We start from the raw sequence: 13283 nt of genomic DNA, 5'->3' as shown, positions 1-13283 counted from the left end.
GAGGAAAAGCTGGAGGCTTCAGATCAGACCTGGAGGTCTGGCAACCCTACACAAAGCCCACATTCAGGGCCCTATGCACATACTGTATAGTGAGGCAGCTGTATGTATACTGAGTAGGAGCATGGTGTTAGAGGACACAAAGCTGTGCGTGCTGCATGCACCCCTTAAAGCTAGCCTCCTGCCCTCAGATGGAGTAGAGAACATTGCCTGCCTCATCTCCCATTTGCAGTAAGATTTAGCTTCCAGTCTGGTTGGTTTCCACATGTGGACTGGTGGGGAAACCTGAGCTTAGGCTGTTAAGACTCTTTGTCTCAAACCAGCATCTTGATTTATCCCTGGAAAGCAATATGCAATCAGCATAGTTACCAGAACCATAATATAATATGCTTCCAATGCCAGTCATCTCAAGGAAATGGTCTGTCACATTCTGTACTAGCTGAAAATTCTGAACAATCATCCGCAGTAATGTACATGGAGTACATTGCAGCTGTCTAGTTGTGCAGTTATGAAGGTACAAATGACAATTGCTAGACAGGATTGCAGTGAGCGACGTATGTCAGGGAATCTCATGTCAATGGGAGTCTCTCTGCATGTTGCTGTGGTATGCAAAGCATACCAGGCCAATGCTGAAGGTCCATTAAAAGGCATGGGTGAGATCCTCATGGCCAAACTAGATATGATGTTGGTTATGTGAATGCAGGAAAGTCTGATCATCACTGATACCTTGAGGAGTGGGGCAGAGAAAGAGAAAATTTAACTTTCTCTGCCGTGGTCCAAAAGAAGAACTCTCTGTGAAGCTGCTATTTGCATTCTAACGAAAGCTCTCACTGACACCAATGGATGCTTCACTTGAAATGCAAATAGCAACTTTTCAGGGAGGAGATTTTTGTCAGGACTGTGGTAAAGAGAGAAATAGTTAAACTGTGCCTATCCAGCCCCACTCCACAATCCTGAGGCTACTTGGATATCACCAGGGCTGCTATTTACATAGGAAAAAATGTGCATGTCAATTGCATTCACCCAATTAATGTCACATCTACTTTGGCCCCTGTTGCTAGACATCAATAACAAGATTGACTTGCATGGAAAATAGTGTTTTACTTTTAATGCCTATTAAGATGCACAGATAATATTATATGTTTAAAGTACAAGATGATGCATTTATGTATCACATGTTTAACACAAGACATACCTTATAAAAGGCTTGCATAGTGCAGGACCAGATGCTGTTACTGGGCAGATTTTTATTACAGCTGGAGAGAGCAAGCTTTCCCATTGGCCTCATATGTGTCTGATGAAATAAAATGTAATGAGAACACTGCTTTATTAATCTGTGCACAACCAGGCTGCTGAAGAAACAGATCACTAGAATATCTGCCAAATGCAGTATTTTATTGGCACAAAGATCAATAAATCCAATGTGCTTTTCTTTTATGAAATTTTCATGAAAAGGAATAAATGAGCTATTTATGTCTACAGTATACATTTACGTCCTGCCATAGCTTAAGGTTACTTTCCCAGCCCTCTGAGATTATTATATTAACTAAGGTCTTCCCAAGTTTAGTAACAGGATTACGTTTCTAAGTTATAGCTCAGCCAATTGGCCATTATAGCACATAATGATTAAATCACAAAGGATCAAGATTCAAGCATAATGAAATATGGTCATTAATTATTATTATTATTAGTAGTAGTAGTAGTAGTAGTGACCAGTAAAAGCACCATAAAAGTCATCCACATAAGGTCACTTTGACAATATCAACGACTTCAGATAAGGTGCAAAATTTTCCACTCAGCTAGTTATGAAAGGTATCCTGTAACCTAGAAAGGCCAAACTGGTGAACCTAATCCAAAAACTAAGAAACCCCTTGATTTGACCTTCTAAAGAAGATACAGTTTATTTTGTTGCATCTTATCCAGAGGAACATGTGGGATGAACCATATCAATGTCGTCTCACCCTCTTGACTTGGTAATGACATGAGAAATTTTGAACATCCATTTTCCATATTTATTCATTTTATTAAAACATCTATGTTCTGCCCTTTTGGTGCAGAAACACCACTACATAGCAAAAGCACAACCAGTATCTCATATTGGAAAACCATGATGAATCTGGAATTATTGAGCAGGATGCCTCTAAGGACATGAAACTATGCATTAGTTTTCAGTACTAGAATTGAACTGTGGTCACAATCTTTTCACTTAAAATTCCACTTCTGGTTAGGGATGGGGAAGAAATTTGAGCCAGTTTGCATTTATAGGTGAATCTACCTAATTCACACATTCTGAAACAATGCATGTGAACAAAAACACAGCCAGCCTTTGAAATTCATATTTCTCTGAATTTTGCCAAGTAAGAGGTACAAAATGCATATACTAGGGTAGAGTTTTCATAAAAATGCATATTTTAAAGGAAATAACATAAAAATGCATTATATTAGGGGCAAACTGCTTTTGCAAAAACTTGTATATTGGGTAGACATGGACCAATATGTATTTTAGGAGGAATGCACACTAAAATGCTGCTAAATTTTGATGAGGACTTTAAAAAACATAATTTACAAACTGGTGTAGAAGCGTGGAGAACTGAAGGTTGTGGAAATGAAAAAGGCAGAGAAACTGAAATGCAGAAATTCACCATTCCCTACTCCTGGTTAGCTTTCTTCATTTCATCAGCCTAAATTTGATAGGAGGAGAATTGTTTTCCTGAACAATTGAGAGTCAGAACCTGTTGCCAATCTATAGCAAAACATCCACAGATCTACCTGTAGATCCCGGTCTACCTTCTGCCCACTCCTGAAGACATGAAGAACTATATGCACATTGTATTATTTGAGGCTATGACTATTTCAGCTTTTTCTGAAAGAGAACTTCTCTCTCTTGTTGCTATGACAACGTTACCTGTTTTTTCCCTACATTTCCTGGAACCAAACTATAAAGTTCTTTTGTAGAACTGAGGTCAGCATTCTCTGTTCTTTATACAGAACTCTATCCTTAATAAAAACAACTTTGATCCCCAAGCAAGAAAGTTTCATTTGTGGGATAAAGTACAGCATTGAGTTTTTCTCCATCCGTCGCAGTAAAGTTTGGAACACTTTACTCTTCCCAGTCCTCTGGCACCAAAGAGATAAATTGCTATTACCTGGTACGAGATTAGATTGATTTATAATTGCCATACTTCAAAATGCAGCACAATAAACTTGTGTTTTTTTATTTAAAGAAAAACTGTGTAGCGCTCCTGAAGTACAAGGCCGCTAAAACATCCTTTGTGGATGAGAAATAATAAGGGTATTATGGGTACATTTAAAATTAGTGGGAAATTGCTACTGGCTTCAATGAGATGTGGATTGCATTCTCTGTTGTTATAGCGTGTTTCCATTCTCTCAGTGCATTAGAAAAGGTGGATATGCATTTTCTTGTCCAATTATGAAGACGGGCTGAGAGCAGCTATTTGTCTGCTAACATGATATAACAGGTCTGTAATGCAGCAAGTCTCCACTTCGACTTCTTTTGAAAACAAATTATGCCTTCATTTGTCTGCCATGAATAAATGACATGCATACAACTGAATCTGGATGTGTATGTTATCCTGAAGATTCAGAGCACGCTGGGCTGTATTTAATCAACATGAATGCCCAGATTATAAAAGTTGCTAAACCAAGAGCAGAATGGCCTGCTGCTATATGGGGGTGGGTGCTTTCAACAGCCAGGACCAGCATCAGTCGGTAATAATATATAATAAATAATAATAATATATAATAAATAATAATAATAATAATAATAATAATAATAATTTATTTATACCCTGCTCATCTGGCTAGATTTCCCTAGCCACTCTGGGTGGCTTACAGCACATATAAAAAATTGTAAAACATCAGACATTAATAATAATAATAATAATAATAATAATAATAATAATTTTTATTTATACCCCGCCCTCCCCAGCCAAGACCGGGCTCAGGGCGGCTAACAACCAATAATAAAAACAAGTTGATTGAAATACAACTTAAAAATTTCCTGATACAGGGCTGCCTGTAGTAGGCATTGTCAGGTAACTGTCAAGGCAGGTGGCCCACTGTCAACCTCCAGAACATCCTGCTCTCCTCCTGGTTGCCACTGCCTGTCTGCTTCCCTCTCTGAACATGCAAGTGGAAACAAGGGAGAGGGGAATTGACTGGGCAACAGAGGTGAAGATGGTCCCATTCAGGGCATGTTGCCTAAGGTCCCTAAAACCTGGAGTCAGCCCTGGGAAGAACCACCCTCACCAGACGAATGGTGGCATGTCAAAAGACTGCACTGTACAGCAGAGAATTTGGTGGAGTGGGGATAGGCCAGGGCTCCGTCCAAGGCAGGATTCATTTACTGTGACATCCTAAAAGGCCAGCAAGACACATTGTTGATGAAAGCCTACTCTTGGATATGAAGCTCTGACAATAGCGGTTTTAATTCCAACTCTACAATTCTATGATTCTATGAAAAACAAAACAGCAGAATTATAAAATGGTGTTCCAGGTGTGCCCTGATCCACAAGCAAGATACCAAAGGAACCTCCCTCAGTGCAAGCTATGACAACAGCTTGTTTCTAGAGGCTTGGGGTGTAAGGCTGTAGTCCTGCAGATGTTTGCTCACAATTTCAACAAGTAGTAGTTGTGAGCAAGGGTGCATCTTTGAAATACCATATGTAAAAGAGTAAGAGCAACAGCCAGACTGGTTTAAAAATATCCTCCCACCCCCACCAGAACAGCAGTTGAAACCCAGCAACAAGTCAAGTCTCATAAGAAGGTTTTCCAAATGAGCTAACAAGCAAATAGGCTAAGTTTTCCAAAACAAATGCAAGAGACAAACAGGCAAACCACCCACCCGCCCATTCTTCAGGTTGGTTTTAGCTGCAATGGAGCAAGCAATAATATGCATTACTAAACTCAGAACACTATCTTCCCTGCTGTCCCCTATTTCCATTCATCAAGAAGGCCACCTTAGGATCACTGGAGGCTAATTTATTTGGGCAAATGGGGCATCTACCCCACCAAGCTGTTTGCTCTCGGCCAGTTTAAGAAGCCTACCTCTTTACTTACAGCCAGTCAAGGGATGGCCACTGGCTGTCAGCACCCATCTCAGTGCTGCCTTTGTATAATTCAGCAAGGATGAGGCCCTGTCATTGGCTCTCACTCCACCTACTGTTGGCCTGCCTGCCTTGCACCCTACCTATCCTATTGAACACCAGCCTCCACTGAAAGTTAGGATGGTCTCCAAGGTGCTGATGGCAACAAGCCCCTCTTTTGTCCCCTAAAGACCAGTGTAACTACTTCTGCATTGCCAAGAGAAAAACAAAATGGAGTAAAAAGACACAGAGAAGGACCTTCTAACTGCCCCTACAGTGGCAACAGCGTCAGGTCCAGTCCAAAGACAGTATTTCTTCTTTAGGTGCACAGAGGTATCCCTGCATGAATGAAAGGGGAGGAGTCTTCATTTGTGTAGGGAATAGCGGTGCTGGAAGCACCACCAAAACAGAGGCCCACCCACAACTTCCAGAAGAGTAGGCACTCCTGGAATTGTGCAGCTTGAGCCCAATAACTGATCTGATTGTAGAGCAGATCCAGCTCTGGTTCCTGGGCTAGAGTTATGACCACTAGCATCCTCATGCCAACACTGGGACCTTGCACTAAATTGTCTCAGTGAAGAAATTCATAGGATGGGAACATTTAAAAATATATATATTGGCCTCTTCCCTGTCATCAATGATCATAGAGCACTGACTTTCTACTGCCATACAATGATGTGACTAGAGCACTCTGGAAGTGCAGCAAGCCCTATCATGGCTATGTTTGCTGAAAACTTTTATTTCCCCTTACGCCTCGCCAAATTAGTCTGTCTTATTTCTGCAGCTTTGAATTCTTGTTAGTTTTATGGGGATTTTTTTTAAAACATTGCTCTATGATTTGTACTGTGTTTTCTATCCCGGCTTGGGTTTTCTTTTGCACAGTGTGGATTAGAAACTCTAGAATGAATGAATAACTAAATAGAAACTCACCCTTAGCTTAATGAGAGTAAACTATCTTCATTAGCAGAAGGAATGCATCATCATGTTCTTAAAATGACGCACAATGCAACTCTGCATATGTCAAGGTTGAAAAAGTATGTCTAAAGGTATTTTCAAGTGCCTCTAGGAAACAGGCACAGATACTCTATCTCGCTCCATCTATACACTCCATGGGAAGAAAGAGCCTTGGGAAGACATCAAAGGCACAACAAAGCCGATTAACTGAAACAGAAAAATCCAGCGTCTCTGAAAGATCTGAGCTCTTGTGCAGTATATGTTTTAACAGATGAGCAATCTTCCTTCAGTTACCATTTTATTCTTCCCTTTTACGGAAGCTTATCAGATCTCACTGCTTGATTCCCTCAAATCTATTCATCTTTAAGACATGCTGTTAAGAGTAGCAAGCAACTGAGAAGAACTGAGCTGGAGATACTGGGGTACTGGTTCTTCTATTGAATGTATAATGTGATCAGATATGGATAGGAAATGAGGCTAGCTATGTATCATGTATACCCAGACTGATCTCAAGGATCTGAGTGCGGGTTCCTTTGTAGCCAAAATGGCATTAACCATGCACAAGCAGGAAGTAACAGCTGGCTTGGGGGAACTACCAGATTTGCAGGTGCAATATTTTTGTGGGGCAAGGGCACCAGAAGTAGAGGGTGCAGGAGAGACCCAAGCACAGCTCAATAAAGACTTATCTTCCTCTGTGGCTACAGAATGCTGATTGATTGATTGGGCTGGCGGGGGGAGGGGCAGAAAAGTGAGTGGAAGGGAGAAGCAATGGAGTATTCAGAGCAGGCGAATTCCACACTGCAGCATTTTGTTGCATCTTCTACCAATACTTGCATAACTTTGCATATAGAGTGTAAGCAACCATCATGCTCTCAGAACATTCACATATTAGTTTAGAAAATGATGGCTCTGTTTCTGGCTAGCCAAATCAATCTACCAATTCATTTCGGAGATTTGCTGATAGGTGGCCACGGATCAGAACAGTCTATAAAATGTTACAAACTGGGAGGAATTTTAAAAGGAGCCCAGTGAGAGAGCCATGGTAAGACTTCTTGAAATCCTTGTAACATTTCAAACCTTAACAAGGGCTCCCATTGGTTGGGGTCCTAACTTATATTTTACATTATGGGAAAACCATTACAGACTGTAGCATGATGTCAGAAGATTCAGGACAGATGAAAGAAATCACTTCTTTACACAGTGCATAATTAAACTGTAAAATTTAATCCCACAAGATGGAGTGATGGCCACCAACTTGGGTGGCTTTTTAGAAGGATTAGACCAATTCATGGAGAATAAGACCATCAAGAGCTACTAGCAACAGAAGCCATGCTCTGCCTCCACTGTCAGAAGCAGAGCGCCCCTGAATACTATTTGCTGGAAATTACAAGTGCTGGGAGGGCAGCTGTACTCAAATCCTGCTTGTGGGTTTTTCACAGACATCTGGCTGGCCTTTGGGAGAACAGGATGTTGAGCTAGATAAGCCATTTGCCTGACTCAGCAGACTCGTCCTATGTTCTGACTTCCACATATTGTTCACGTGGAAAAGAAAGCACACCAGAGCCATTCTTAAAAGATTTCACAATCTACACTATCCATGGGCAACCTCACTTATGGGGCCACCTGGGCCCCTTTGTCCAGATCCCTTGATGGATGCTCAGACCACACTCCCTCCCCAAGCCATAGCTCTCATAGTCCCTGCTCCACGCTCTTGCCTGCCTGCAATGTGCCCTTGACCTGTGACCATGTCTCTTGCTTGCCTAGATGGAGGAAGCAGATACAGGTGTATAAATTCCTTCCTTCTGAATAGCAAGAATGTATCCTATGGTAAGAAGAGCCACATCTGTTGCACCATCCATTTTTGCCTCTGGCCACACCCATCACTGCCACGTCCCATGTTACTCAAGGCCATTGGAACGCATCCCTTGGGCTACCAAAGACTTCCCACCCCTGATTGAGGCAATGGAGATTTTGCATTTCTTACAAGTTCCTTCTGAGAACACTGCTGCTGACCGGACTATAAATATTTTAAACAAAGAACAAAATAACAAAAGCCAGAAATAGATACAAGTAAATAAATAAACAGATTTTAGTTTCTTTGGGGTTTTTTTAAACAATCAAGTGGTATATAAATTATATTAAATAAACAAAAGTCACTCATGAAAAAAACAGATTGTGCTCCTGCAAATATCTCTTGCACTTTGCTGCTGTTGTCTACTCCCTGGCTGTCTGTACTAGAGGCAAAATTACACAAGGCACAAGTGTGTGGTTGCATATGTACTGTAAATAATAGGTAAAGGACCCCTGGACAGTTAAGACCAGTCAAAGGAAACTATGGGGTGCGGTGCTCATCTCGCTTCAGGCCGAGGGAGCCTGCGTTTGTCCACAGATAGCTTTCCAGGTCATGCAGCCAGCATGACTAAACCGATTCTGGTGCATAGAGGACTGTGATGAGTGCCAGAGCGCAAAGAAACACCGTTTACCTTTCTGTGGCAGCAGTACCTATTTATCTACTTGCACTGGTATGCTTTTGAACTGCCAGCTTGGCAGAAGCTGGGGCAGAGAGCAATGGGAGCTCACCCCGTTGTGCGGACTCGATCTGCCGACCTTCCAATTGGCAAGCCCAAGAGGTTGTGGTTTAGACCACAGTGCCACCCGCCTTCCTACCTTTACCTATACTTACTGTAGCACACACTAAAACTGCACTAATACTTCTGGGTCTTGACTTCTGTGGCCTGCTTTTCAAGACGGCTGTAGCTGTCATTCTGCAAGATCAGACACAGCAGTCAAAGTCTTCTGGATACGTGAGAAATTCTCCTGGGGAATTAAATAGGATAACCTGCATCAAGCACTAAAATAAAAAAATCATACCCAGTAATTACATCTTGTCCTTTAAATACTCTTTCAAGTGAATAAAACATGACATTGACATGGTTCTAACACTTTTTGGCTGCATCTAGAGGGTTTTCACTTCAGAGACGGCAAACAATAGGGTTAATTAGAAACATCTAACTCTCAAAATGCTGTTCCACAAGTTCAAAGCACCATTTCCTCTTCCACATCAAATCCTGTCACTCCCACACATACAAGCATACGGATAGTGGCACAGATTTTCCTTAAGAAAGCTAGCTGTTAAAAAAAGTGGGGGGGGGGGGAATGGAAATATGGGGTAGGATGAAAGCCTTTCAAAGCAAACTATCTTGAAGAAATTGCATCCACTGCAACAACGCACATGCTGCAGGGTTTACCGGTATATTGTGGCATGCCACTCCAATCTCTGAGCGGTGATTCCAGGGGTTCCAGGCACTTACCCAGAGATCCATTGCCCTGGAATGAGGGGCAGAGGAGACTGTGGTGTCTTTATAGTATATGGTTTATCTACACATATGTACAATCTGAGCCTATGATGGAGGGGCTCACAGCATTAACAGCCCAGAAGGTCTTGCTTCTCCCACAGCCACAGCCTTGGATTCAAACAGAAATCAAGCATAGCTCTTACTCTCTGGCTTCTGCTTGCTTCTAGCCAAGCTCTCTCACACATTCTTGGCTTTTATCCATCTCGCCACCAGCCAGGTGAGGGAGGGGGCCCACCTCCATGTCCTCTGGCAGAGAGGAAATGCCTTTCTTCTATTAACGACCCATACTTAGGGGGCACTGTGTCCCTTGCCTGGCTACATGAACAATGAGATCATACATTTGACTTGCTGGATCCAGAGGTTTAGAAGGGCAGCGGGCATCATACAGTCTAACCCCACCCCACCCACGGCCGTAGCCAGGATTTTTGTTAGGGGGCAGGCTTTTGTTGGGAGGGGGCAGAACCTCAGATTTGTATTGATTTGGGGGGCAGTTCCCCCTGGGTTACTCCCATGACCCCACCCCCCAAAAACTCACAGCAATATTATTGTTACATTATTTCCTTTATTTATTTCCCAAGATTTATACCCCGCATGCCTGTAACCAAACCTCAACCGCATCTTACTCACAAAACGCTACCCCCCGCCATGTCCAACAAGAAAACAGACCACCTGGAAACCTGCAAAAGGCAGGAGAGACGCCAGGTCTGGACGCGAATCGACAGACAAGCTGCGTGGCTTCTAAAAATAGTTTTTTAAAAAAATAACCAAGGGAGAGCGAGGGATGAAACGGCCTTATCGGCGTTCCCGCCCCACCCAGACAGCCATCAGACAGCCACCGGGGCTCCTGCGCCCCTCCTTCGGCTTCCTTCCTTCCTCCCCCCGCCCCACATTCGCTCCCATTATTATCGCAGGCGCCTCGGGGGTGCGCGCGTGTGTGTTTGTGTGCGTGCGCGGAGGGCGGTTGTAGTTGCGCGGCGCTTCCGCTAGGGGTCTCTGCGGAGGGCCGGCCTTGCTGCCGCCGCCGCTGCTTTGGGTGGGCTGGGATATCATCAGCTGACTCGCCTTTTCCTCGGCGGAGCTCGGCTGGTGCCGCTGCTGCAGCTCCCTTCCATTCCTCAGCAGCGCAGAGGCGGGGACGAGGAAGCCGAGCCGCCGGCTGGATTTCGCCGCTCTCCCTTCTCCAGCGGGAGCTTCCGCTCCTTCCCCCGCCAACCGCGATGCTGCCGCATTTAGCCGGGCTGCTGCTCGCGGCCTCGTGGCTCGCCGACGCTTTGGAGGTAAGGCGGGCGCCGGGGGTGGGTGGGAGACACGGCATAATGAAGGGGCGCGGGGGTGGGGCTGCCCTCCCGGTTGCTGCTGCTGCCCTCCGGGATCTGTGCTCCGTGGGAGGGGGCCCGGCGAGGGGGCGTCCCCGGCCCCCCGCCTGGACGGGGGTCTTTCTCTCTCCCCGCCTGAACAATGGGCTCCGTCGAGAGGTGGGGCGGGGATGTGGGACGCGCCGACTTGGAGCCTTCTTGGAGGGAGGGGGTGCCCGGGTCGTGAGCCTCCTCGGTGCTGAATTTCGCGACCGACAGTCTCCGGGAAGCTGGGAGGAGGAGGAGGGCGCCGCCGCCCCCTCCCTCCCTCGAGGTGCGCCGTCTTGGCGATCCGCCTGCCGAGTGTTTGGCTTTGGCAGAGCCGCGATCGCGTCGCTTGGCCGCTGCGTGGCTTTTGTTGCCTTCCTGGAGAGAGAGATCCGGGTTGTCCGGTGTGGCGGACCTGGGGGTGGAGAACCGAACCGGGAAGATTGGGGGGAGGAGGAGGAGGAGGAGAGAGAGACCCACCGCTGGGAAGATCGGGAGAGGAGACGGCAGGCATCCTGCTGCTTTCCCGCCTCTCCTGGTAGCCAAGCCTCGTTTTTCTTCCTCCTCATCCTCTTTCTCTGCGCTCCAGTGCGGAAAACAAACGGCAGGCAGGCGGTTAAGGGCCATCCGTCTACCCAGCCGTCCATAGGGGAGAAGGGGGGGGTCAAGTTTTTGGATCAGGTGCCTCTGAGTAACTTGAGAGCGGACGGCGGCTCCTGCGGAATAGCCGCCCCGTTTGCACAAGGGAGCCCACCGCTTCCTAAAAAAGAAAGCAGAAGACAGCCTCCCCGCCCCGTCTGTTCCCACAACTGGCACGACCTGCTTCTGGGAGCGAGCACCTTCCACTCTCCCCCGTTTCATTGATCCGAGAGCTCCTTGCAGACTTTGTTTGGATTCGAGAGAGAGAGAGGGGTGGGTGTGTTTGTGTGTGTCCTGGGGGGTGGTGACTTCTCTCTCCCCCCACCCGCCGTTTTGCGGGAGGAAATCGCCTTGGCCGCGCGTGTTTTTCAGAGGCACCTCCACGCGTTACAAGGAGGGGGGTGGATTCCTCTTAGGATGGGCGTTTAGGGAGCCGATGGAAAGGAAATGGGTTGGCGGGGAAGATTAAGAGCAAGAAGATGGCGCCTCTGCAGTGCAGCAAGGCAGCGCTGTAATAATGCGAGCTGCAGCCTGGAGCAACCCTCTCACCGCTAGGTGTTGGAAACAACTCTCCCTTCCCATTCATCTCACTGCCCGTCAGGCAGCCACGGCTGGGTGCGACGTACTGGAGCCTGGGCACACGACTGGGCAGTGTAAAGGGGAGGGGGGGAGCTCTTCCCCTTCTTCCTTAAACTGGGGTCTGCCTTGTGCTTGGCTTGGCTGTCTGCTTTTCTTCTACTTGCGCTTTCAGAAATAATCTGTTAGGTCCAGATATCATTCAGTGGTCGAGGCTGCGGTTTTGACCAGCCTGCTCCCCTCTTATTTTAAAGGTGGGGGAGATTAGGGGAGTGGCAGAAGACGCTCTAAATATGCCACACCTCTTTTGGAGACTGTTGGGCAAAGAATCTAGGATTTAATTTTTTGTTCATTAAAAATAATGTGCAAATCTCTGTATACGACAGTCCTGAAGAGATAGGGAAAAGAAAAATACATTCACATAGAGTAAGGAGGAATACTGTTGCCTTTTTTTTTGGCAGGGAGGGATGTTAGCCATTATCTCTTGATCTTCTTTGCTTGTTTTTGCAAACCTTATTCCAGGCTAGCTGCCTCTCCTTCCTTGCAATTCACAGTGCAGTTCTGTCTGCTTCTGCTCAGAAGTGAGTCTCCTAGGGTTCGATTGGACTTACTCTCAGGGTGTAGTCTGTAATCCTATGCTACGCAAGCCAAGTCCAAGTGAAATTATTGAGACTTGCGGTGGAATCCTAAACGTGCCTACTCCTAAGTAAGTCCCACTGAGTTCAGTGAGGCAAGGATTGCATCCTCAGTTCTGAGTCATTGTAAGAGTATTGTCTGTTTGCTTAATTAGAAGCATTTCTAAACTGCTTAATTCTTAGAATTTCTCAGTGCCACACAGAAATGGAACATTAAAAACAATAAAATATACCCTAAAAACAGATACTGTGCAGCATAAAAAACCTTATCTTAAAGCAGGAATTCAGTACTAGCAGGGCCCACTCTTATGGGTTAGGGAAAGCCTGTGCAAACTGATGGATGATACTTCACTTGTGTGGAGTGGGTGGAACATCTAGACAAAATGCAATCTGCAAAAGAGCAGCTAGGCAGAAATCCACTGATCCCTTTTTTTAGCATTGGAGTCATAGCCTCATGTGTCACCTTTAAGATAGGAATGCCTTCAAGCATCTTCTGAATGCTATTTTTTTAAGGCGGGATGAGTTGCCTGCCTTTTCCAGGAGGAGTGCAATCCACCCCCAGGGCAACATGAGCAGTCACTGCAAGTCATTTGCCTAAACCTGCTTTCACAAACCTACAGTGAACCAGGCTTAAGTCAAGTCACTAAGCCACCAGAATAGTTCACAATTCAAATGTTT

At 45.4% G+C, this 13283-nt stretch overlaps 1 protein-coding gene and 1 long non-coding RNA gene across 5 annotated transcripts in view; one reads left to right on the top strand and one right to left on the bottom strand.

The window, feature by feature from the left end:
* Positions 1–1224: 1224 nt before the first annotated feature.
* On the bottom strand, positions 1225–2961 carry LOC308476212. Its single transcript, XR_013985803.1, has 2 exons — positions 2767–2961; positions 1225–1291 (listed from the first exon to the last, which is right to left on the bottom strand). It is a non-coding gene; the product is annotated as an uncharacterized lncRNA (long non-coding RNA).
* Positions 2962–10449: 7488 nt separating this feature from the next.
* The window catches only part of APP (amyloid beta precursor protein), a 153948-nt gene continuing 151114 nt past the window's right edge, over positions 10450–13283 (top strand). For 2 of the 4 annotated variants that reach the window (XM_081003687.1, XM_081003685.1), the window contains exon 1: positions 10450–10689. In XM_081003687.1, the coding sequence (XP_080859813.1) occupies positions 10630–10689 (60 nt within the window). In that variant the 5' untranslated portion in view covers positions 10450–10629. The remainder of the gene's footprint in view (positions 10690–13283) is intronic. The other 2 variants (XM_081003686.1, XM_081003684.1) reach the window with 1 other exon arrangement.

This window comes from Podarcis pityusensis, assembly GCF_964106645.2.
Source record: "Podarcis pityusensis genome assembly, chromosome: 4".
NCBI lineage: Eukaryota > Metazoa > Chordata > Lepidosauria > Squamata > Lacertidae > Podarcis > Podarcis pityusensis.
Note: the sequence above shows the minus strand (reverse complement) of the source record. Positions and strands in the feature narration are given on the sequence as shown.